Source organism: Phyllostomus hastatus, unplaced genomic scaffold (assembly GCF_019186645.2).
Source record: "Phyllostomus hastatus isolate PE091 unplaced genomic scaffold, TTU_PhHast_1.1 phas_scaffold_501, whole genome shotgun sequence".
Lineage (NCBI taxonomy): Eukaryota > Metazoa > Chordata > Mammalia > Chiroptera > Phyllostomidae > Phyllostomus > Phyllostomus hastatus.
The window spans coordinates 15,553,078-15,578,155 of record NW_025334033.1 but is presented as its reverse complement, the minus strand read 5'-3'; the positions used below and the strand labels follow the sequence as shown (position 1 = coordinate 15,578,155).

The window sequence follows — 25,078 nt, the reverse complement described above, 5'->3', positions numbered from 1 at the left end:
TTCTTCCTCCCTGCCCCTCTGTTGAAAAAGGTCACATCCTGGGGGTGTGTATGGAAGGCAACCAATAGATGTTTCTCTCTCAACATCTGTGTTTCTTGCCCTCTTTTCCTCCCTTCCCCTCTCTCTAAAATAAAAAATAAAATAAAATGTAAAACAGTCATTTGGCCATAATATGTAGAAAGTGGAGGAGGAGAGGACAGAGTAAGTGGGAGGAGGAGATAACCTGAAGACTGAATCCTTGTTAAATAACAGAGTGAACCTCAGGAGTTGCTGCAAGGCTGAGCTGGGCAGGACAAAACTTTGGGCATAGAGAGAAGAGAGACTTCCCACTCTTAATCATTTTAAATCAAGTATTCAGTTTTTTGACAAGGAATGTAAATTGATATTCAAGTTCCACGTGGCATGTGTGCTTTCTTGCTTCCTGGGTTGCAGCTCTGAGCAGTGTGTCTGCAGGTTGGTGCTGTTTGCTGGGCAGTTGGCCTTTTCCTGCCAGGGTGTTCTTCTTTGTGATCTTCTGGGTCCTGTTCTGTCTGTCGTTGAAGCAGTGGGGCAGGGAGACCAAGGAGAGGGAGCTTTCCCTCAAAGACCAGGGCTTATCTTATTTTTACAGGTCAAATCCAAAGGTCAATATTTGATCCTTTTAGGGGGTGGGGGTGGCTTTTTGCTTCCTATCAATTCTAGACTCAAAGATGATTTTATTTATTATTTATAAAGCAAAGCATCATGCACTGATCATGACCAATCGCTACAGGTAATGCCCATGAGAGAGGGGTGCAGTCCCAAATAGACACCTCACTGTTGAAGCACACATGTCGAGTGGATCTCTTCGATGACCCCTGCTACATTAATACACAGGCTCTTCAAAGTACACTCAGTCCTGCCCGAAATCAAAGCTCAGCTCAGCCAACAGGCAGCCTGTGGCACCGTGAAAGTAAGTAGCAACTTTCTGTCTATATTAGTTTCTTGTGGGTGCTATAACAAATTACCACAAACCCATTAATGCAAACTGGGTGTCTTAAAATAACAAGTATTTATTAGTTCACAGTTTAGGAGGCTGGAAATCCTAAATCAAGGTGTTAGCTGGGTTGGTTCCTTCTGAAAGCTCTGAAGAAGAATCTGTTCCATATCTTTCCTAGTTCCTTGGCTTGTAGACATATCACTCCAATCTCTGCCTCAGTCTTCACATGGGCTTCACCCCAGTGTCTCAAATCGCCATTTTCTTTCTCGTATAAGACAACAGTCTCTGAATTTAGGGTCCTCCTAAATCCAGGTAGAGCTCATCTCAAGATCATTAATGACATCTGAAATTACCCTTTTCCCAAATTAGGTCACATTCACAGATATGGGGAGTTAGGATTTGAACCTGTCCTTTTGGGTTTACTATTCAACTTACTACATTGTACAGAAAGCTCATTTTCAGGGAGCTGAAAGGATTTTTTCTTACCTCAATCCTTCACCACAATAACTGTTACTAACAGTTATTAACAGAACTTTGTGGTGATGTTAATGGATTTCAGAGTTTGGGAACTTGGACTTTGAACAATCTTTGCAAATACCTTAAATTGACTCCCAGATTTTGGGTCCTGCTCTGTGCTCTTGCTGAAGGAAGGACTGTCAAAGCCAGGAGATACTTTCGAATTTGTTTGCATGAGGACCAATGGCCATGATTTTGGTTCTGTTTATTGAGAGTGTTAATTTTACTCATTTCAAAACCCATTGATAAGTCTTTCATATAGACTAAAATAAGATAGCTCCTTTTAAAGACCATATTCTGTGAGTAAAAACAGTAAGATCTTACTTAATCTTAAAATATATCACTTGCTTGCCAAATTGCTTCCAGGTATAAATGCAGAAACAGGAATGTAAATAAAAGGAAAAACAAGCCAAAGCCTACAATCAACTGAAAAATAAATAAACAAAACATGATTTTCATAACACATTGAAGCGTGTTGGATTCAGAGATTGGCTGAGATGTCAAATTTGGTTTATTACAAAGATGGAGAACCCATCACTGAACAAGTCTTTTTACTAGCCCAGGAAGCCTCTCCAGAACTGCCAAGGGCAACTTTACAGCTAGCATGCCAGACAGCAAGATGAAATTTAAAAAGAGATTTTGCTGAGCCTTGCCTTAGCCAGATCACCCTAACTGTCCAGACTAAGAAACAAAGATCCTCATTGCCAGCCAGGTGGCAAATGGGCTATCTTCTTGCCAGGGTTCTGAGGTCACTTTTGGCTCCCAAACATCCCCGTAGGGTTCTCTGGAAGTAGATGCTGGGTTGGGGCTTGTCCTGCAAGATATTTATTGGGACGCAGGGTTCCAGTTCAGGAAACTAAAGCCTCAAAACCTCTGGCTGAAAAAATATGTAGGGGTTGTGGCAGTGGGAGAAACTCCCAGCCTCAGAGGAGAGTTCGTTGGAGAGACCCATCAGGTCCTAGAGTGTACACAAACCTACCCACCTGGAAATCAGCACCAGAAGGGCCCAATTTGCTTGTGGGTAGCAGGGAAAGTGACTGAAAGCCAACTGAGAGCCAAGCAAGCAGCATTGCTCCCTCTAGGACCCCTCCCCCATATACAGTGCCACCACGCAGCCACATGGGTGGCCCCACCATGGTGAATACCTAAGGCTCCGCACATTACTGCTCAACAGGTGCACTGAGACAGAAATATGGCCCAAATGAAAGAACAGATCAAATCTTCAAAAATAGAACTAAGTGATGAAGAGATAGCCAACCTATCAGATGCAGAGTTCAGAACACTGGTAATCATAATGCTCACAGAAATAGTTGAGTATGGTCACAAAATAGAAGAAGAAGTGAAGCCTACACAAAGTGAAATAGAGGAAAATATGCAGGGAACCAACAGTGAAGGGAAGGAAACAGGGACTCAAATCAACAGTTTGGAGCAGAAGGAAGAAATAATCAACCAACCAGAACTGAATGAAGAAACAAGAATTCAAAAAGATGACAGGTTTAGGAACCTCTTGGACAACTGTAAATGTTCCAACATCTGAATCACAGGGGTGCCAAAAGAGGAAGAAGAGCAAGAAATTGAAAACTTATTTGAAAAAATAATGAAGGAGCACTTTCCCAGTCTGGCAAAGGACTTCCAGGAAGTCCAGAAGCTGAAAGAGTCCCAAAGAAGTTGGACCCAAGGAAGCACACACAAAGGCACATCATAATTACATTACCCAAGATTAAAGATAAGGAGAGAATCTTAAAAGCAGCAAGAGAAAAGGAAACAGTTGCCTCCAAAGGAGTTCCCATAAGACCATCAGCTGATTTCTCAAAAGAAACCTTGCAGGCAAGAAGGGGCTGGAAAGAAGTATTCCAAGTCATGACAGGCAAGGACCTCCTAGAACAGGAACAGAATCACAGGAATGGAGATCACATGGAAGATTATTAGTGGGGGAGTGGGACGGGGAGAGATGGGGAAAAGATACAGAGAATAAGTAGCATAAATGGTAGGTACAAAATAGACAAGGTGAGGTTAAGAATAGTGTAGGAAATGTAGAAGCCAGAGAACTTATATGTACAACCCATGGACATGAACTAAAACAGGGGAATGTGGGTGGAAGGGAGTGTGCATGGCAGAGGGGAATAAAGGGGGGAAATGGGACAACTGTAATAGCATAATCAATAAAATACATTTAAAAAAAGAAATATGGCCCAAATTAGGTGATCTGATCTACTCCTTCATTCTCAGCTGCTGTTTCTTTATAATCAAGTCTTGAAGGTGAAAAATGTTCATAACTCAAGCAAAGGAGCTTTGCCTTTTGTCTTAAACAATTTAATAATGTGAAAAGGCAAAATTAATCCATAACATCATTCCTGCCATTGGTGGAAAGTAAGTCAGTCCTGCTCTGTCCAAAACAGTAATGTCAGCATGTACCTTCACTGACTCCAGCCTTCTTTGTCATCCTTCTCCCTCTCCCTGACTTAGTAGAAACAAGTTTAATAACTTAGGTCTCTAGTACTCTTTCAGTCTTTATTTCTTACTAGGATTTAATATACTGTAGCTCTCCTGGGCTTCTTGCTACCCACCTCAAGGTTAATTTTAACCTATCATTACTCCTTCCAAAAATTGAAATCTAGCTCCAAAAGTATAAATGATGTTGACTTAAGAAAATTTAGTATATATAAAGTAGGGATAACTTTGTACATACTTTTCTGCAAAATATCTTAAATAAACTCCTAATGGTTCCTTCTATTCCTTTATAGCTTCTTTAGGCATACTTAGCCTCTCTTATCATGGAACTTAGTCATGTGGCCATACCTAGCTTCAAAGGGGCTAAAAAAGTTGTTGTAGCTGCATAGCCATGAACCCAGCTAAACTATCATGTAATGAGAGGGAGAGTAGACACTGGTGAACAACTATCTCTGCTCCCTTTCTGCCACCCAAATATTCATGAGCTCTTCTTTTTCATGTAGAACGTATTTGTCCTCTCCCAAAGGAAGACATTGCAAATACCCCATATGATTACAGCATCCAGGTTAAAAGTTCATGACATTTGAGTGATGTGAATCCTCTCCATCAAGATCGGATAGGGATTCTTATAATTTAACAAGCTGTCTGCCCTCCTCCACAACCAATAAGATAAACGCAGTACAAACTGACATTTACAAAAGGGAAGCATGCAGAACACACAGTGGTCACTGGTTTCTGGTGATTACCAAATCCTGCCAGGCAGTAAATGTGCAGGCTCCCCAAGCTGGAAATAGGAGAAGGTGATTTACTTGGACTCTGGTTCTGCTTTGGGAGAAGACCTCTTTGTCTGTTGTTATCCGTGGGCTGAAACTGTGCCTTCTGGGATGTTCCTGCCGTTATCCTGCATGTGTACATTTAAAGTAGATGTTGGAGAATGTGTCTTTCCTGGGGGCTTCCCAACTTTTACAGCCTGTTTCTTGTTGGTATGGGCTTGAAAGATTGGAGTTTGCTTTGGAAGCCAAACAGCCAGAGACCAGAAGAAATTGTTATTTTTTTGGCAATGAAGTTTACCAAAAAACTTAGTAGGATTTTGCTTTATTCACTGAAGAGTCAGTTCTGCATGAAATTTCCAAAATATTTTCTTAATATCCCATTGCGCATTATGCTAAGTGAAACAAGCCAGGCAGTGAAAGACAAATACCATATGATCTCACCTTTAACAGGAACCTAAACAACAAAACAAAGAAACAAGCAAAATATAACCAAAGACACTGAAATAGAGGACAGGCTGAAAGTGACCAAAGGGGAGAGAAGAGGGAATTTCAGGGGAGAATGGGAAGGGTTTACAGCAACAAATTTAAAGGACACATGGACAAAAGCTAGGGGGAGGGCGGTAATGGGAGGGGGTTGGGGATGGTTGGGTGGGTGGGCTGGAATGGGAGTAAAAGGGAGAAAACTGTACTTGAACAATGATTAAAATAAAATTAAAAAAATATATATCCCCTATTGCCTGAAGGGTGACATCTTTCTTGGTTGTTATTGGTATCTTCTATCTTCTCTCTTCTTTTCTTGGTCAATGTTCATTGAGATTTATTAATTTAATTTATCTTTCTAGTGTTACCCAGGTTTTGCTTCCTTTTTCTCCATTTTTCTTGTTTTCTGTTGTATTGATTTCAATTTTTATCTATATCTTCCTTGTATTTTTTACTATATGTCCCTTCTATTTGTTTTGGATGAAATTTTTTGTTCTTTATACAACTTCTACATTTTCTTCTATCAGCTTTATTGTCTTATTTCTATAATAAAATATTTATTCCACTTGAGCTTTATATTTTACATGAGGTGGACAGGGGTCCAACAATGTTATCTGAGTAAAGGATTTAATTTTCAAAACACAATTGACTACATAATCTCCTTTTTGTTTAATGCCAATCTCTATTATACTAGATTTCTCTGGTATGTAAATATGTTTCTGAGCCTTTTGTATATGTCACTATTTTTTCTATTGGCCCATTTGTTCTATAATAGTATAGTAATTAGTATGGCTTTGTAACATATCTTACTAAACATGTAATTCTTCCTGTACATTATAGATAGTTTTTCTGAGCAGCATGTCAGCCCTTCATTTATGCCTAACATTTTATGTTAATATTTTTTACTACCAACTTTTAGATATCTTGTTTTTATAAAAATTATTTATTTATTTTCATAAAGAGGGGAAGGGAGGGAGAAAGAGAGGTAGGGAAACAGTGATGTGTGGGAAAAACATGAGTTGGTTGCCTCTCGCACACCCCCAACAGGGAACCTGGCCTGCAACCCAGGCATGTGCCCTAACAGGGAATTGAAGTGGTGACCTTTCGGTTCGCAGGCTAGTGCTTAATCCACTGAGCCCTACCAGCCAGACCTAGACATCTTATAGAGTGAACATATTTTCCCCTTAATAATGCAATAAATTAGTATTTTATAATTTTCACACACCCAGTAATCTATAATGATGAACAATATATAGTTGATTATGGGTTTTGAGACTTCTGGCCAAGATGGAGGTGTAGATAGATACACTTTGCCTCCTTGCACAACCAAAAGAAGAACAACACACATTTAAAAACAAAAAATAACCGCAACTGCCAGAAAATCAAACTGTATAGAAGTCCAACAACCAAGGAGTTAAAGAATAAATATTCATCCAGATAGGTAGGAGAGACAGAGACAGGTAGCTAGGGTAGAGAGGACACATGGCAAGGGAGACGCTGGTGGAATTAGTGGTCCCACATTGTGTGTGGATAAACTGGGAGGAACAACTAGGGAATGAGACAGACCGAGGAACCTAGGGTTCTAGCGTGGGGAAATAAGCCTCAAAACCTCTGACTGAAAAAACCTGTGGGGGTTGAGGTGGCAGGAGAAACTTCCAACCTCACAGGAGAGCTCATTGGAAAGACCCACAGGGTCCTAGAATGTACACAAACCCACCCACCTGAGAACCAGTACCAGAAGGGCCCAATTTGCTTTTGTGTATCGGGAGAAGTGACTGAAAGACAGCAAGAGCTGAGCAAGCAGCACTGTTCCCTATCAGATCCCTCCCCCCACATACAGCACTACAACATAACCAAGTGGGTTGCCCCACCCTGGCCAATACCTAAGGCTCTGACCCTTACAACATAACAGGTGTGCCAAGACAAAGAAATATGGCCCAAATGAAAGAACAGATCAAAGCTCCAGAAAAAATGCAACTAAGCAATGAAGAGATAGCCAACCTATCAGATGTAGAGTTCAAAAGACTGGGAATCATAATGCTTACCAAAATGGTTGAGTATGGTCACAAAATAGAGGAAGGAGTGAAGCCTACACAAAGTGAAATAAAGAAAAATGTACAGGGAACCAACAGTGAGGGGAAGGAAACTGGGACTCAAATCAACAGTTGGAGCAGAAGGAAGAAATAATCAACCAACCAGAACTGAATGAAGAAACAATTCAAAAAGATGAGGAGAGGCTTAGGAACCTCTTGGACAACTATAAACGTTCCAACATCTGAATCATCAGGGTGGCAGAAGAAGAGGAAGAGTAAGAAATTGAAAACTTACTTGAAAAAATCACAAAAGAGAACTTCCCCAATCTGGCAAAGGAAATAGACTTCCAGGAAGTCCAGGAAGCTCAGAGAGTCCCAAAGAAGTTGGACCCAAGGAAGCACACACAAAGGCACATCATAATTACATTACCCAAGATTAAAGGTAAGGAGAGAATCTTAAAAGCAGCAAGAAAAAAGAAGAGTTACCTCCAAAGGAGTTCCCATAAGACCATCAGCTGATTTCTCAAAAGACATCTTGCAGGCAAGAAGGGGCTGAAAAGAAGAATTAGAAGTCATGAAAGGCAAAAGCCTACATCCAAGATTGTTCTATCTAGCAAAGCTATCATTTAGAATTGAAGGGCAGATAAGGTGCTTCCCAGATAAGGTCAAGTTAAAGGAGTTCATCATCACCAAGCTCTTATTATATGAAATGTTAAAGGGACTTATCTAAGAAAAATAAGATGATAAAAAATATGAACAGTAAAATGACAACAAACTCAAAACTATCAACAACCAAACCTAAAAAAAACAAAATGAACTAAGCAAACAACTAGAACAACAGGAACAGATTCACAGAAATAGAGATTATATAGAAGGCTATCAGCAGGGAAGGGGAGGGGGGAGAATTGGGGAAAAGGTACAGGGAACTAAGAAGCATAAATTGTAGGCACAAAATAGACAGGGGGAGGTTAAGAATAGTATGGGAAATGGAGAAGCCAAAGAACTTATAGGTATGACCCATGGACATGAACTAAGGTGGGGGAATGATGGTGGGAGGGGAGGTACAGGGTGGAGGAGAATAAAGGGGAGAAAAAATGGGAGAACTATAATAGCACAATCAATAAAATATACTTTTAAAAAAAGAAGAAAAAAGGAGGCTCTCTGTCTCTCTCTTTGGCAGACAGAAAGCCCTCCACTTTTCACAGCTGAATGTTCTCTGGGTTCTCTGGGTTCCTTTTGTGCTCTGGTGCTATAGGCTAGAGAGTCAAGCTTGGGGTTTAGACCCCACATTTCTCAAAGGGAAACCCCCAGCCACTGAGATATTCTTCTGGCACTTCAGCTGCCAGCCATGGGAACCCGGCCAGCCCTCTCACGTCAGCTCCACACTCTGTACCAGTCATATTGTGGTGAAGTGTTTTCTTCCATCTATCTGTGGTTATAAGGCTTCTCTCCAGCTATTGTTCAGATGGTTATCCAGGATGACTTCTCTACAATTTATTTGTAATTGCAGATTGGTCCTGGGACGAGGTTAGTGGTAGCTTCCACTTACTCTTCTGCCGCCTTGGATGTACTCGATCTGAATGCTGCCTTAACAGTTCACACTGGTTTTCTTTTTTAAATTGTCTCATCCTTCCTTTCTCATTGGTACTATTTGCAATAGTTTAATCTAGATTTTATTTTTTTCTGTTTCTTAAGCTATATTATCTTTCTCAGAGGTTTTGCCCATCAGATGCATATGGGTGTGGATGTTCATATCTATCTTGTGCTTTCCTGCAGTTTTCCTTATGAACAATTTGTCTTCAGTTGCTAATGGGAACTCTAAGATGACATGATTACTTTCTTCCATGATTCTTATCACTTTTGTCTTTTTGGCTCTTAGTTAAATCTAGAGTGGCTTTCCTTATTGCCTCTTTAACCTTCTCTACTTCTGAGAAAATGTCAAGTCAATAATTTACTGTATTTTGCCATGTATAATGCTCACCCATGATCTTTGCCCAAACTTTTAGGAAAAAATCTTTCATTTTAATTTTTAATTCAATTTATTTAATTCAATTTAATATAATTTATTTATATTTAGATACTTGTTTTTTGCATTATAAAGGAATTTTAGCATTTATTTTTGAACATATGGATATCATTATCATTATTGCTTTCTAGAGTTACACTTTTACCACATAAGCAAATAAAAGAATTAAGACATTTATATAGATATGGAATTAGTACTAACCATGTATAATGTTTATCCTTATTTTTTCCTCAAAAATTTGGGCAAAAACATGCACATTATACATTGCAAATTATGATATTAAATATTGTATGGGTATTACATATAATAACTATATTTCAGTTATGATTATCTTTTCCCAAGTAACCTTTTGTAAGGAAAGGACCAAGATAATAGATAACACACCACCGTGTTAAGAGTGGTTATTTTTGGTGATAGGACCATAGGTAATTAATTTTCTTTGTTTTTCCAAGATTTAAAAGAATCAGCCTGTGTAACTTTTTAAATGAAAACAAAGATTTACACAAGCCTGTGAGGTATTCTCTCTTAGTAGAATTAGATTTTCAGCCAATTTTTGGTTGATTGAAATCTAGCACAGTGCATCTTGTCCTTTTGCTAATTTGGGGAACTGTGTTAGGAAAATATTGTCCAGATCCTTGGCTGGCCCATGATCTGTTACCTCTTTTCAAGATGATATATTGTCTCTTCTTTTGTTGTGTCCTTGTCCAAAAGCTCTCCATCATCATATCAGAATAAACCAAAAGCCATCGTGCACTAAGAGGTGTGTGCCACACACATGCATGTTTCTCCCTCACACTTACGCAAACACTTTCTCTCTCCCGTACATAACACACACGCAGCCACTCATCAGAAGCTCCCCACTATGCCTGAAAGCAGGCAGCACTAAGATCAACCACAAGTGTTATTTATCAAATCTAGACACATTATTGCAGGCTTTTTCCAGCACTGATAGAAAGACTTGATTGTAGGGGAGAATATTTATAGACACTAAATATAGACTAAAGATATTTTTAAAGATATATTTGTGAATGCTGCAGTATAATTGTATTATGTGGAAAGAAGTTCTTAAGCAGGGACAGAACTATAACATATTAACAAGAGAACTGGATTATGTCTGCAGAGCATTGGTTTCCAGTGTCGGTGACTTTGCAGAACTGTCATGTGTAAATTGTAAACTCAGAATCCATGGGTTTTTCATCTGTGAGACCCTTGCATAAGGACATGTAAACAGCCCTTTGAATTTATAAAGTTGAAAGGTAATATTTTTTTGGAAAAGGTGCTTTGCATTTGACAAGACAAAGTCCGATTTCTGTGTTTTTTTTTTGTAAGTTTTCCATGATAAACATATGACTTTTACCTGGGTTTAGACATAAAAGTTTTATTTTTACTTCTGGAGATGCTGTATGTCATCCTGATAGCTTTATTCTCTTCTAAGGACCTTTGTGGGTACTACAGAAGTAGAGTGGCTAGGCCAGTTGTAAAAATGGAAAGATTTTCACATCCAAGGTAAGGAAGGGTCTTAGAATGTAGTGATTAATAACCTGGCATTGAGGTCCTATCTTATTTCAAATCTCAGATCTACAACATAGGAGCAAGTCCTATGCTTTGGGTAAGTCATTTAATCTTTTTTAAAGATCCATTTCCTTGCCTATCTAATTTTGAGAGTCAAACAAAATAATATGTGAAAGCATTGAGCAGTACTTGTCATACTCAATAAATGGGGAAGTATACAACAATGAGCATCACTGAGCATCATTAGTATTCTTAAATGCTACCTGGATGTACCTTGTCATCCCCCAGTGCTCTCAACTCTGGGTAACATTTACTTTGCAGAGCCTTGGGGAGCTGCTCAGTCCATGCTTTCCTGCATTTTGCCTTCTTTTACCTGATTGACTCTGTTTTGTCCAGGCAAGTGAATGACACAAACAGCGGAGTAGTCCTTTACTAGGAATACTATGGAGTTCAGCATAGCTTTGAAGTATTTGGTTAGAAGCATCTATGAAGCAGATTAGTAATTTGGTTTATTTTTAAAGTTAAATGCTAAAAAATTGGCACAGCCCAAATTAGGCATTTTCAAAGAGCTTGGGAAAGTCTTAGAAGTTATCTATAATCCAAATAAAGCATAAGCCTCGTTCTCTTCAACATACAGCCCCTGGGACATAAGGAGCCTCTGGCCATGGTTATAAAAGCAGTTCTCATGGGTCAGTTCCATGTCTCATCTGAAAGAAAAACTACTGCACCTGGATAAGCCTTTCATTTCCTGGTAACAGAAGCCAAAGGCAATGTTTGGATGTACCGTTAAATTAGAGGCTGTTGGAAGTTCAGAAAACAAAAACCCAATTTGTTCCAGCAACAGTATTATTTAAATAGTGCCTGGCACATAGTAGGGCCTCAAGTTATATTTGCTGAGTGAATAAGTGATTGAATAAATGGATGGATGAGGAGGTGACTTGGTGATGTCTCTTTGTATTTTGACTTCAGAAGCACCAGAAACTGTGCAGCCAGGTGCCACAGCGCAGCCTGCCAGCTCGCTTCCTTTGCCACACATTAATCAGCAGCTGCGGGATGAAGACTGCTACCATGGCAAGTTGAGCAGGAAGGCGGCAGAGAGCCTCTTAGTAAAGGATGGGGACTTTTTGGTTCGAGAGAGTGCAACATCTCCTGGCCAATATGTGCTGAGTGGACTACAGGGAGGCCAGGCCAAACATCTTCTTCTGGTGGATCCTGAAGGCAAGGTACTGACTTCTCATTAGAGTCTTTACAGGGTGTTGTGATTACTCTGAATGATAGACCCCAAATCTGATCTTGTTAAAGAGTGTTCAAGGCTAAGGGTTTACTTTTTCTTGAACCCTCCAACTGGAGCAGCAAATCCTAAATAGAGGTTAGTAGAGGGGTGTGAGTGGGAGCCACCCTGTGGGGGTAAAGTAGGGTACAACCTCTTTCTGCTCCTCTCAATTCAATTCAGTGAATTAAATAAATACTTACGTGGAAGTACAGGGATTCACAGTTGACTGTTGCTCAGTATTACATACTTCGTCCTTGCTGTCAGGGTGTTTATAATTTCATAAAATAGATGCTTAAAGAGTTATATGAATGAATGACATAAGGATGGTTCAACCAAAGCATAACAGTGTTTCTCAGGATAGAGGAGTGCTGTAGATTAAACAAATTAAATGCTTCTTGCAGGGTCTGACATGTAAAATGAACCTTGAAAGAGGGCAAAATCTTACAACAGGGGGACAGATTTGGAGTGTAGGAAAGGAACCACAGGAGCAGACAGAGCAGTGGAATGGCATTAAGCCGATAAAAGATGTGTGACTGGGGCAAAGGATGCCTGTAGACAGAAATGATCCTGGACTAAAAAAAAAAAACACCCAAAATGGTAATAGTAAGTTCTTATCAGTAATTACTTTAAGTGTAAATAGTTTAAGCTCTCCAATCAAAAGCTGTAGAACAGTTCAATGGATAAAAAAGAAGACTTAACTGTATGCTTTCTATAAGAGGCTCAGTTTAGATTTAAAGACACACATAGGTTGAAAATGAAAGGATGAATAAAGACATTCCATGCAAATGATGACCAAAAGAAAGCAGGGGTGGCTATATTTATATCAGACAAAACAGACTCTAAGTCAAAAACTGTCAAATGAGACAAAGAATGACATTATATAATGATAAAAGAATTAATTCACTAGGAAGATATGGCATTTATCAATATATATGCACCTAACATCAGAGCACCCAAATGTACGACACAAACATTAACACAACTGAAGGGAGAAATAGACGGACAAATCACACTAGTAGGGAATTTCAATACCCCACTTTCAATAATGGATAGAACATACACATAGAAGATCAGCAAAGAAACCAAAGACTTGAACAACACTATAGACCAGATGAAACTAATATACAGAACATTCTACCCAAAGCAGCAAAATACGCATTCTTCTCAAGCACCCTTGGAACATTAATGTTAGGCCACAAAACCTGGGATAGATTCTATGTTAGATCACAAAATAATTCTTACTAAATTTAAAAAAATATTGATTTTAGAGAGAGAGAGGAAAGGAGAAAGAGAAACACTGATGTGTTATTCCACTTATTTAGACATTCATTGGTTGACACTTGTATGTGCCCTGACCATGATAAAACCCACAACCTTAGAGTATTGGGACAATGTAACCAACTAAGCTACCAGATTAGGGCAAGTCTTAGTAAGTTTAAGAAGATTGAAATCCTACAAACTATCTTTTCCAATCACAGTGGGATGAAACTAGAAATTAATGATGGAAAGAAAATTTTTATATTTACAAATATGTCTAAGTTAAACAGCATACTCTTGAACAAACAATGAGTCAAAGAAGAAGTGAAAAGAGAAGTTTGAAAATATCTGAAGACAAACTAAAATGAAAACACATGATATTAAAACTATGGGATGCAGCAAAAGCAATATGAAGGAAAGTTGATAGTGATAAATGCCAACATTAAAAAACAAAGATCTCAAATAAAAAACCTCATTTTACACATCAAGGAACTAGAAAAAGAAGAGCAAACTAAGCCTAAAATTAGCAGAAGAAAGAAAATAATTCAGATTCAAGCAGAAATAAATGAAAGAGAATAGCAAAACAATAGAAAAGAACCTACAAAACTTTGAGCTGGTTTTTTGAAAGGCAAACAAAATTGACAAGCCTTTAGCTCAGTTAGCTAAGAAAACCAGAGGGAAGACCCAAACAAATAAAATCAGAACTGAAAGAGGAAACATTACAGCTGATGGCAATTGGCAACAGCATGGATGAATCTTGAGAGTATCATATTAAGTAAAAGAAGTCAAATGGAAAAGAATAAGAACTGGATGATTTAACTTATGTGTGGGCTATAAAACAAAAAGCAACAAATGAACAAACAAATGATGCCATATAAATGTAATCATTATGAAGGATTATCAAGAAGAATTATATGCCAAGAAATTGGATAACTTAGAAGAAATAGATAAATCATAAAAACACTGCCCACTGAGATGGAATTCTAAAGAAATAGAAAATCTGAACAGATGAGTTACTAAGAAGGAGATTGAATCAGTAATCAAAAACTTTCCAATAATGGAAAGTCCATGACCAGATGGCATGTTTGTGGATTCTGTCAAACATTTAAGGAAGACCTAATGCCAATCCTTCTTAAACTTTTCCAAAAAAATGGAAGAGGAGGAAACACTTTCAAACTCCTTTTATGGGGCTAGCATTACCCTGATATTAAAAAAGTAAAAAAAGATACTACAAGATAAGAAAACTATAGGGTAATATCTGTGATAAACATAGGTGCAAAAATCCTCAAGAAAACACCAGCAAACTCAATTCAACAGTGTGCTTAGAGGATCATACACCATGACCAAGTGGGATTTATCCCTAGATTGCAAGGATGGCTTAACATATAAAAATCAACATGACACGTCACATTAACAGAATGAAGGATAAAAATCACACGATGACCTCAATAGATGAAGAAAAATCACTTGACAAAATTCAATACCCTTTCATGATTAAAAAATACTCAACGGACAAAGACCAGTAAAGGCCATAACATAATACACACAACTAATATCATATTCAATGGTGAAAAACGAAAAGCTTTCCCTCTAATATCAGGAACAAGGCAAGGATGCCCACTCTTACCTCTTTTTTTTTTATCATAGTATTAGAAGTACTACCCAGAGCAATTAGGTAAGAAAAATAAAATGATCTTAGATGACATGATATTGTATGAAGAAAACCCTAAAGTTTCCATTAAAAACTTAGAACTAATAAGCAATTTCAGCAAAGTTGCATAATAGAAAATCAGCATACAACAACCAGTTGGATTTCTGTACATGGAGAGCAATCATAAAAGGAAACTAAGGAAACAATCCCATTTACAGTAGCACTGAAAAAGAATCAAATACTTAACAATGAATTTAACCAAGGATACAACAGGTTTATACACTGAAAAGTACAAAATATTGCTGAAAGAAATGAATGAAGATACAAATAAATGGAAAGATGACCCATGTTATCTGGGATTGGAAGATTTAATATTCTTGAAATGTCTGTACTACCCAAAACTATCTATAGATTTAATGCAGTCTATATTAAAACCCCAATACATTTTTTTACAGAAATAGAAAAGCAATGCTAAAATTCATTTTAAACTACAGAAGACTTCCCCAAACCACAATAATCTTGAAAGGAGGCCAAAACTGGAGACATCACACTTACTGATTTCACACCATATTACAAAGCTACAGAAATGAAAACAGTATCATACCGGCATAAAGACAGACATATAGACCAATGGAACAGGACAGAGAGCCGAGAAATGAACCTATGTATATGTGGTCAAATAATCTTTGGCAAGGTTGTCAAGAATACACAATGGAGAAAAGACAGTCTCTTCAGTAAAGGTGTTGGAAACCCTGGATATCCACATGCAAAAGAATGAAATGAGGCCTTTATCTTTATGCCATACACAAAAATCAACTTAACATAGGTCAAAGACTTAAACTGTAACACCTGAAATTCTAAAATTCTGACAAGAAAGCATAAGGGAAATGTCTCATAACATTGGTCTTGGCAGTGATTTCTTGGATATGACACCCAAAACACAGAAAACAATTGCAAAAAGCAAAAACAAAGAATAACAAATGGCACTAAAAAGTTTCTACACAGCACAGGAAACAATCAACAGAGTGAAAAGGCAACCTACAGAATGAGAGAAAATATTTGCAAGCCATATATCTGATAAGGGATTAGTTTTCAAAATATATAGGGAACTCCTACAAGTCAATAGCAAAAGCAAAACAAAAACACAAGTAACTTGATTTAAAAATAGCAGACAACTAGAGTAAGACATTTATCCAAAGAAGATGTGCAAATGGCAACAGGTATATCATCAACCACACTGTCATTAGAGAAGTGTAAATCAAATTCACGGTAAAATATCATCTCACATCTGTTAGGATGGCCATTGGCTGAAAACCAGGAAAGAACAAGGGTCAGTGGCAGAAATTGGAGCCTTTGTGCACTGTCAATGGGAGTATAAAGTGGTGCAGCTGCTATGGAAAACAGTCTAGTTTCCTCAAAAAATAAAAAAAAAATACTACTCCCAAATGATTCCAATATCCCATTTCTGGGTATTTACCCATTCCCCAGGGGAATGGCCTTTCCGGGGAGCAGACAGACCACACACAACATTTATCGATTAGGTTCTCTGTTTTATATGGGTCTGGCTCATGTTGCCCCCAGACAACAAAAGTAACATCAAAGGTCACCATAGCAGATAAAATAATAACAAAACGTTTGAAATATTGTGCGAATTCCCAAAATGTTATACAGAGATATGAAGTGAGCAAATGCTGTTGGAAAAATGGTGGCGGTAGAATTGTTTGACACAGGATTGCCACAAAACTTCAATGTATAAAAAATGCAATATGCGTAAAGCTCAGTGAAGTGCAGTAAAATGAGATGTTTCTGTACAGTGTACACTTACAATTTTGTTAAGAAGGTAATTCTGTCACCTGTTTGTCACCACACACACCCATAAAGCCTGTGTGTCTGGAGTCACAGCAGCTAATACCTGCAGGGCCTGGAGAGTACACTAAGTGCATAAAGCTGGGCAAGTCATGGGGTGAGTGTAGCAGGTGGAGGGCTGTAACGCACTGGAAAGTGCATGTCCCGTGTAAGGGGGACAGTCACAGCTCGGCTCCAGTCAGTTGCTGCCACTTGGAGTAGGGGCCAGTAGAGCCAGATCTGGTTTTTCCAAAGAAACCCCAAAACCAGATTGTATATGGAATGTCCCCATTTTTCACTTAAGAACTTATTGGGCACCTTCCACCTTACTTCCCAGGAAACTAAAACATCTCCTGGGGTGTTTGGCCAGAGTGGTTAGTTTATAATCCTTGACGTAGGAAAATTAATTTGGCATTTGTATGCAGGATTAATGAGAGAGAAGGGGAAAGATCAGGGGTGGAGGAAGTAATTGGGGGATTCTAGGTGAAAACTAGTGAAAGTTTGAACCAGATGGAGGCAGGGGAAATACGGAGGAGAGGCCAGGTTGCGGTACTGCCAACGCAGACTGGCAGGACTGATCAACTAATTTGACTTGGGTCGGGGATGAGACGGAAGAGACAGAACCTCTGCCAGGTGTGGAGCCTTTCGACAGTAAGTTGGAGACATCGTGCCCTTTTTCTTTGAATTCTCCAGTGTGTGTTTTCTAAGAATAGGGATGTTCTCTTACATAGCCATAGTACATTGACCAAAATCAAGAAATTAAAACATTGATACAATACCATTTTGTTATTCACAGTCCATACTGAAATCTGGCCAGTTATTCCAATAAGTGTGTGTATTTAACATTCTGAAAACCAGTATCTAGACAGCACTCAGAATCCCTTGTCGGGAGGTGGTAGAACACCTGACTGCACGCCTTCCCTGTCCTGGGCAGTTCCCAGCCACCTCCAAACAGGAGTGTGTTAGGCCAGGCTACTGAGCCAGTGGAGCCATAATGGAAAGCAATGTCTTGTGCCCAGGCCTAGGGTGAGGATATAATAATCCTAGGGAGGAAAGTTCTCAGGAGAAGCCAGGCCTATGGCAACTGAGTGTCTTTGGCATACAGACCAGAAATTCTATGTAACAAATATTTATGAATTACGACCAGGAAGTCTGCAAGAAAGAGACATAGATACCAATTAGAAAGGTCTGAGGAGGCTTCTTGGAGGACACAGGGTTTGTGTTGAGTCTCCACAGAGAGGTGGGAATTTTCCAGAAGGGCCTCCTTCCTACACAGACAGGATATTATGAAAGCACTCTGCTTGATGGGATTTGATTGTAATTCTGAGATTCATACTTGTATACAACCCACTTAAATATTTACAGGAATGGTGACACAAATATGTCCAACAGTAATGTGGGAAAGAAGTTGACTGCAGATTTGGATTGGGTGACAAGTGCTTATCATTTCCCCAACTGGGAGGGATACTAGCTTTAAAAGGTTTGGGGGAATGAAAAATTGTTTGCTGAAGATACCAAGTTAAGAAGTACCTTTTCCTCCTCCCTCCCTCTCTTCTTCCCTCCCTCTCCCTGCCCTCTCCCTCTTCCTCTCTCTCTATCTCTCCCTCTCCTCCTCCTCTTTCCCTGTTTCTCTCCTTCTCCCTCCTCTCACTCTCTCTCCCTCCCTCTCTCTCCCACCTCTCTCATCTCCCTTGTCTCCTTCAGGGATATGTCTGTTTTCCCCCCCTGGTTTTTCCCCTGTCAGGAGAACTGTTATCATTTAACCTAAATCCTTTCATCTTCCTTTTCAAGGTGAGGACCAAGGATCACGTATTTGATAACGTTGGCCACCTCATCAGATACCACATGGATAATAGTTTGCCAATTATCTCTTCTGGAAGTGAAGTAAGCCTTAAACAACCAGTGAGAAAAGATAATATTCCAGGACTTTTGCATTTAAACAAATGATAACATAAAATACCATCATGCTGATAATTCAAGAAAATCCGTTTTGTGGTAGGACACAAGGATAATTCAAACGTGGTTTCCAGATGAAATAGAACACAAACTTTGAAGTGCATCTCTTCGAGACCATCATGGACTAACAAAACTTGATCATCAGAAAAGGGGAAGAGGATTGGTCCATTTGAAAACAGATTATACATGTGCACGGATGTCACTTTTTAAGGCCATATTGCATTAATAACAAGCTAAAAGCACAATTAAAATTTCACATGCTAAAGACAACTTTGACGAACTGCTGGGGCAGTGGTATGTGCCTTTTAACTTGATAATTTGGGGACATTTTCATATTGGGGAGATTAGTTATGAGTCTTCATGTTCTATAACTACAGAACCATTTGCCAAAAAATGTTTTTCATTGTTACAAAAATTAGAAGCAATTTGCTTGACTTTATTGTATTTTCTGTTCAGTAGCACTTTCACTGCAATGTTAAAATAAATTTAACATTGAATTTGGACTGTGTCTGCCAATGGAATCGAATCAGAAGCCACTGAAAGCGTTGGTCTGTTTCATTGGCCTGTCCCATTTGCTGCTGGCTAAACGGTCGCGGCCCAAGTTGTCTGGCCCAGTATTTCTCAGTTTTTGCTCCTTGGACTGTAAGCAGCATGTGACCAGCTGAAGAGGCCAAATCTGTCAGCCATTTCTGATTCCGTCATATTTCTCCCTCTTCCCTCTTCCCCACCAAAAATAGCTAGAGTACAGGCATTTAAAAGATGGAAAACAAACCAGTGTTCTTCATATTTAATATCCAAATTGGTTCATTACTATTAAAAATTACTACTGAATTTATTTGAAAATATGTGGAGATCCCCTTCTGGTTGGCTGCGACGGAATGATACTCCCTCACCTACATGAATCCGTATCACCTTCTCTAGAATATGAACATACAAAATGCAGGAGGGAGAAACAGGAAATGAAACATTTGGAAAGGTCGCCACCTGGAGACACACCGGCAGGAGGCTCAGTGCCGCGTTGTGCAGGGAGAAGCCCCGGGCTGGCTGTCAGCAGTGTCCCCGTGCGGAGGGAGCTGATGCTGTCTGCACTGCAGCTTCCTCCTCTACCAGAAGAGAGAGCTGGGCTGGGTGGATTCAGGGGTCCCTTTCAGCCCTAACGTGGTAAGAGTCTGTAAACAGCAAAATTTCTGTTCAGTAGGGGTCAGTGTTGATTACCAGTCTGTATAGTTGAGGTGAAAACTTGAGTATTTTCCTTTAGTCTGTGTCTGTGCTCAAAATGAAGGGCACAGCTGAGATCAACATTCAGGTAGCAGGCACCCCAAGTCTTTCGGTCAAAAACGTTGACACTTTGGAAGAATATAAGTAAACATGGTAGACATGGGTTTGGTGGTTTCGAGCAGCAGAAAACCACTTCAGCCCTTTACTTGCCTTTGCATACAGAGATACGGCCACTGCTGTAGAGAGCTTTTTTATCCTGAGCTGCCTGGACTACAGCCTTAACTCCACTTCATTTTGGCTATGTAGACACAACTTAACATTTGTAACTGTGATATATTTGCTACGTTTTGAATAAGATATGGGAATATTCTTTTGGATAGGAGTAACCAGAAATCTAGCATACTGAACTCTAATATTTTTATGAAAAGGTTTATGATTTTATTCCTTCTGCTATTAATTTCTTAGACAGGTCTGTTTCCTTTTGTACAACTAGGAAATAATGTATTTTTCATCAATTTTCCATATACTTTAGGAGAGTAATAGATCATAGAAACTCATGGGCGATCTAATCACCTTTATCAGAGACAGAAGAGGCTATGGTCTTGGTCTGGCTGAGTGGTGGAAACTGGAGGGCAAGAAAGAATTCCTGATGCAAATAGATTCGGGGAGTGTAAATGCCGAGAGCAGTACATGCAGATAGTCTGCATTTGGCTGTATTGTACAGTACTTGGATGAGCAAATACTGCACTTACAAATGCCACAGACCCAGTTAGAACAAAAAGAAACAACAAGGGAATTGTTGGATTGCATGCTATTTTAATGACACACTCTTATCTTCATTGGTCTTCAAGTGGAAATTGTTTTGCCTATAAATACCTGTAAATGACTTTTCAAAAAATAAATGAGTATTACTTTGTGACAATTGACAGTACGTGTCTGCTGTTTGGGACTGGGAAAATTCGTCATCTGTAGGATGTGTCGGGGTCCTGGCAGGAAACAGATGGCTCCCTTAAACTGAGTAACTTGATATTTTAATAAAGGGACTCTGTTTTGCAAAGGTGTGGGCAGAGTGTGGGAGACCACAGGGGAGGGCACAGTGCGGGCGGTGAAGGGTGAGAGGAGGACAGTAACAGAAGGTGAGCGAGCTGTGTGGAAGGGCTGCTTTTCCGGAGCCTCGGCCTACGGTGGAGGGACTCAGCCAGTCATGGCGGCTCCCAAAGTGGGATGCCGGGCCATTGGGCAAATGGTGCTGGAGCAACTGGACATCTGGGCAAAAAAACGGACCTCACACTTTGCATAAACACAAACTCAAATGCATTATGGACTTGAATGTAAAATGTAAAGCTATGAAACTTTAAGAAAGAAAAACATAGGGGCCAAACATATCTTCAGGATATAGGGCTAGGCAAAGAGTTCTTAGACTTTACATGATCTATTTTTAAAAAGCTGGAAAAAAGAGGAAAAAAATTGGTATATTGCACTTTATCAAAATGATAAATTTTTGCTCTATGAGAGATTGCTCAGAGGATGAAAGACAAGCAATAGACTGGCTGAGAATACTTGCAAACCACATGTCTGAATAAGGGCTAATATCTAGAATATATTAAAAAAACTTTAAAACTTAAGAGTAGAAAGTCTGATTAGAAAATGGACCAAAAAAAAAAAAAAGAAAAACCCCACAGACATTCCTCTGAAGACAGAGAGATGGCAAATAAGCACAGGAAAATATGTTCAACATCTTTAGCCAGTAGGGTGATGCAGATTAAAATCACAAGGAGATAGTACTACATACCTATCGGAATGGATAGAATGAAAAATTAGTAACAACACTAACTGCTGGTTAGGATGTGGTGTAAATGGATCAAACACACATTCCTGGTGAGAATGTGAAACAGTACAGCTACTCTGGAAAGGAATTTGGTGGTTTACTACAAAGCTACACATGCAGCTAATACTCAACCAAGCAATTGTACTTCCGGCATTGATCACAGAGAAGTGGAAATTTATGTTCACACAAAACTTCTACAGGAATGTCCATGGTAGCTTTGTTTTTAACTACCTAAAACTGGAAACAACCCAGATGTTCCCAGGTGAATGGTTAAACAAACTGTGGTACATCTATACTGCGGAGTACTACTCAGCAATAAAAAGGAATGAGATACAGATACACCCAGTAACTTGGGCAAATCTCCAGAGATTTATGCAGAGCAAAAAATGCTAATCTTAAAAATTTACATACTTTCGACCTACATCTTTTTACTCTCACCTAAGTATAGGAGACTGTTCTGCGTCGCGTGGGAAATGTAGCCCAGCTCCCATTCGGAAAGGCCAGTGGGGAGCGAGGTCCGGCACATAGGACTCACGCCCACAGATAGGTTCTCCTGTGGGGAATCAGGCCTGCATTGTACCTAGGCTGCTTTGAGACTTGCTTTTTTGCCAAAACTCTCTCACCCTGAATTGAGGCAGCAAACATTTACTGCGTATCTTTAAAGTAACTTCCTAAAATCTGTGCTAAACCTTCCAAGGATGAGTGTAACCAGTTCAACCACTTTTCCCTTTACATTTGCAAATCCCCTTCTTTTTTGATGTAATTAGCAACATCCTCTCCTTTATTTTCTGTAATAGGTAACCACCTAAAGTGAACCTATGCATAGTAGATGAGGACCGTCCTCAATGTAATGTGCCCAGAAAAGCAATAACAGCCTGTCCAGACAAGGACAAGGCCAGCCCTCTTTCACGGAGAGAGCCGCCGTGTCATCCCTGTTTCTCCACAGGACTTCTATAGTCTGTGTGAATTTATCTCATCTCATCCATAATGCCTCGGACACTGTGGGCCAGTGTCTGCATCACTCAAGGACATTTTTTCACTGCTTTTTTTTGGGGGGGGAGGGAAGGGGGAGATGGGAAGGGGGAAAGAGAGAGAGAGGGAAATAAACACTGATTGGTTGCCCCTCCTATGTGCCCTGACCAGGGACCAAACCCACAAGGCAACCATGTGCCCTGACCAGGAGTCAATCCTGCAAACTTTTGGCTTGCAGGACGATGTCCAACCAACTGAGTCACACCAGTCAGGACTAGAACTACATTTGTATAACATTGTCGAAATGATAAAATTATAAAAATGGAGAACAGATTGGGGTTAAGGAGGGAGTAGGAGGAAGGAGGGAAGTGGATACAATGAGAAAAGGGCAACACAAGGGGTCCTTTCGTGATGGGGTTGTTTCAAATCTTGACTGCATCAATGTGGATATCCTAGATGTGATCTTGGACCAGTTTTTCAAGATGTTATCATTGGTAGAAGCTGGGTAAAGCATACAGGAGATTTCTATGTATTATTTCTTATAACTGCGTGTGAATCTACAATTTTCTTAAAGTAGAAACTTTAATTTAAAAAAAGTTTGGTGGTGAAACTGGGATGTGTCAAAAGATTTTTAGGAAGATTGCTGCTTTACTAACTCTTGGCGGTTTCCCTGAATGCACAGAATGTGGTGGGATCCTCTTCGTCGTTCTAGTTTCCAAAGTGCTAGGACTAGGCATGGTCACTTGGAGGAGCTGCATGAACCCTCACCTTCATGAAGAGCCTCAAAAGTAGATGTTTAATATCATCTGCAGAGATACTCTGACAAGATCAAAGGGTGGCAAACACAGATGTAGGGGGATACTGCAGCTGTGCCCAGACCCCGCTGGGTCCTTGAACCATATGTGTGTGCTCTTCTGTTGGTGTCTATGCATTTTGCTTCTAACTACCTGCACAGTGATTGTTTATTCTGAGGTTGCCTGAGGCTAGGGTTGCTGCTTTGAGCCCTTCAAAGCCAGAAGCGCCTGTGATTGCCCCTCCTCCCCTTCTCTGCCACCATCACTGGTACAGGAGCGGGAAAGCTCAGCTCCTTGGCTCCAGCCTGACCCACTCCACAGCTCCCTGTGAATCAGGCTGGGGCGGGTGGGCATTTCCTCCAAAGCACAGCCCTGCAGTGCCTCTCGCTCTTCCCTGACCTTCTCCCTCCCTGGCAGCTTTCTCCAGGAAGCCCTTCCTTAGTCGATCATTGGTGCTCAAATTTTCATCCCAAGGTTCACTTCTAGGAACCTGACCTAAGACAGAAGAACATCAAACAACTTTAAATGTATATCCATTACTGGACTATACTATCTTAGTTTTCAAATCCATTAACATTTTAAATAAGTCCTGTAGTAGCTTTATGAGTGGTATGATTACATTTTGTTGTATTTCGTCAATATGCATTGAATGTGTTATCTAAGCTTTAAAAATATACACCAATTTGCCCTGACGTGTGGTTCAGTTGATTGGACATCGTCCCACAAAGTGAAGGGTCGCTGGTTCGATTCCTGGTGAGGGCACATGCCAGGTTTGTGGGTTCAGTCCCTGGTTCAAGAGGCAACTGATCTATGTTTCTCTCTGACATTGATGTTTCTCTCTTTCTCTTTCTCTCTCTCTTCCCCTCTCTAAAAATGAATAAATAAAATCCTTAAAAATAAGAAAAAATGAAATGTACACTAATTTAAAATCTCATTTTGGGTACTTCCTTTTCTGTAATCTATTGAGTGTTTCAAGAAACATAAGTGGAGTGGCCTTTGGGAGGTTCTGCATTTCAAGTTAAAATATATTTTTTTCTTCAATGTTATTTATTGATTTAGAGAGAGAGAGAGAGAGAGAGAGAGAGAGAGAGAGAGAGAGAGAGAGAGAGAGAGAGAGAGAGACATCAATCTATTTCCACTTATCCATGCATTCACCATTTGATTCCTGCATGTGCCCTGACTGGGGATCAAACCTGGAACCTTGGTGTATCAGGACAACTGAACTACCCAGCCAGGGTTCAAATAATTCTTGCAGATTTGTATTTTTATCACATGGTTGTTGTCACTGCTTCTAATAGCATTCACTGGTTTTCTGATTAAAAACCTTGTGATTGAAAATCTTCAATATTAAACCTAGGCAATTTGTTCTCACACTCTTTTGGCTAAAGACAAAGAGTTTGCAAAAGACCTACCATGTCACATGTATTTCATTCCCAAATCCCTCCTTTTTGTGGGGGGAGGGTGGTAGGGAAAAAGTAACTCAGTAACAGTAAATAAATGGAAAGGAACACTGGGAATTGCTTATTAAACTTACC

General features: G+C 39.6%; 1 protein-coding gene across 1 annotated transcript in view; it reads left to right on the top strand.

Moving 5' to 3' along the window:
* SHC4 (SHC adaptor protein 4) overlaps positions 1 to 20,871 on the top strand; it is a 106,009-nt gene extending 85,138 nt beyond the window's left edge. Inside the window, exons 10-12 of the mRNA XM_045823414.1 lie at positions 752 to 931; positions 11,719 to 11,972; positions 18,567 to 20,871. Of these exons, the coding sequence (XP_045679370.1) occupies positions 752 to 931; positions 11,719 to 11,972; positions 18,567 to 18,722 (590 nt within the window). The 3' untranslated portion in view covers positions 18,723 to 20,871. The remainder of the gene's footprint in view (positions 1 to 751; positions 932 to 11,718; positions 11,973 to 18,566) is intronic.
* Positions 20,872 to 25,078: the final 4,207 nt, after the last annotated feature.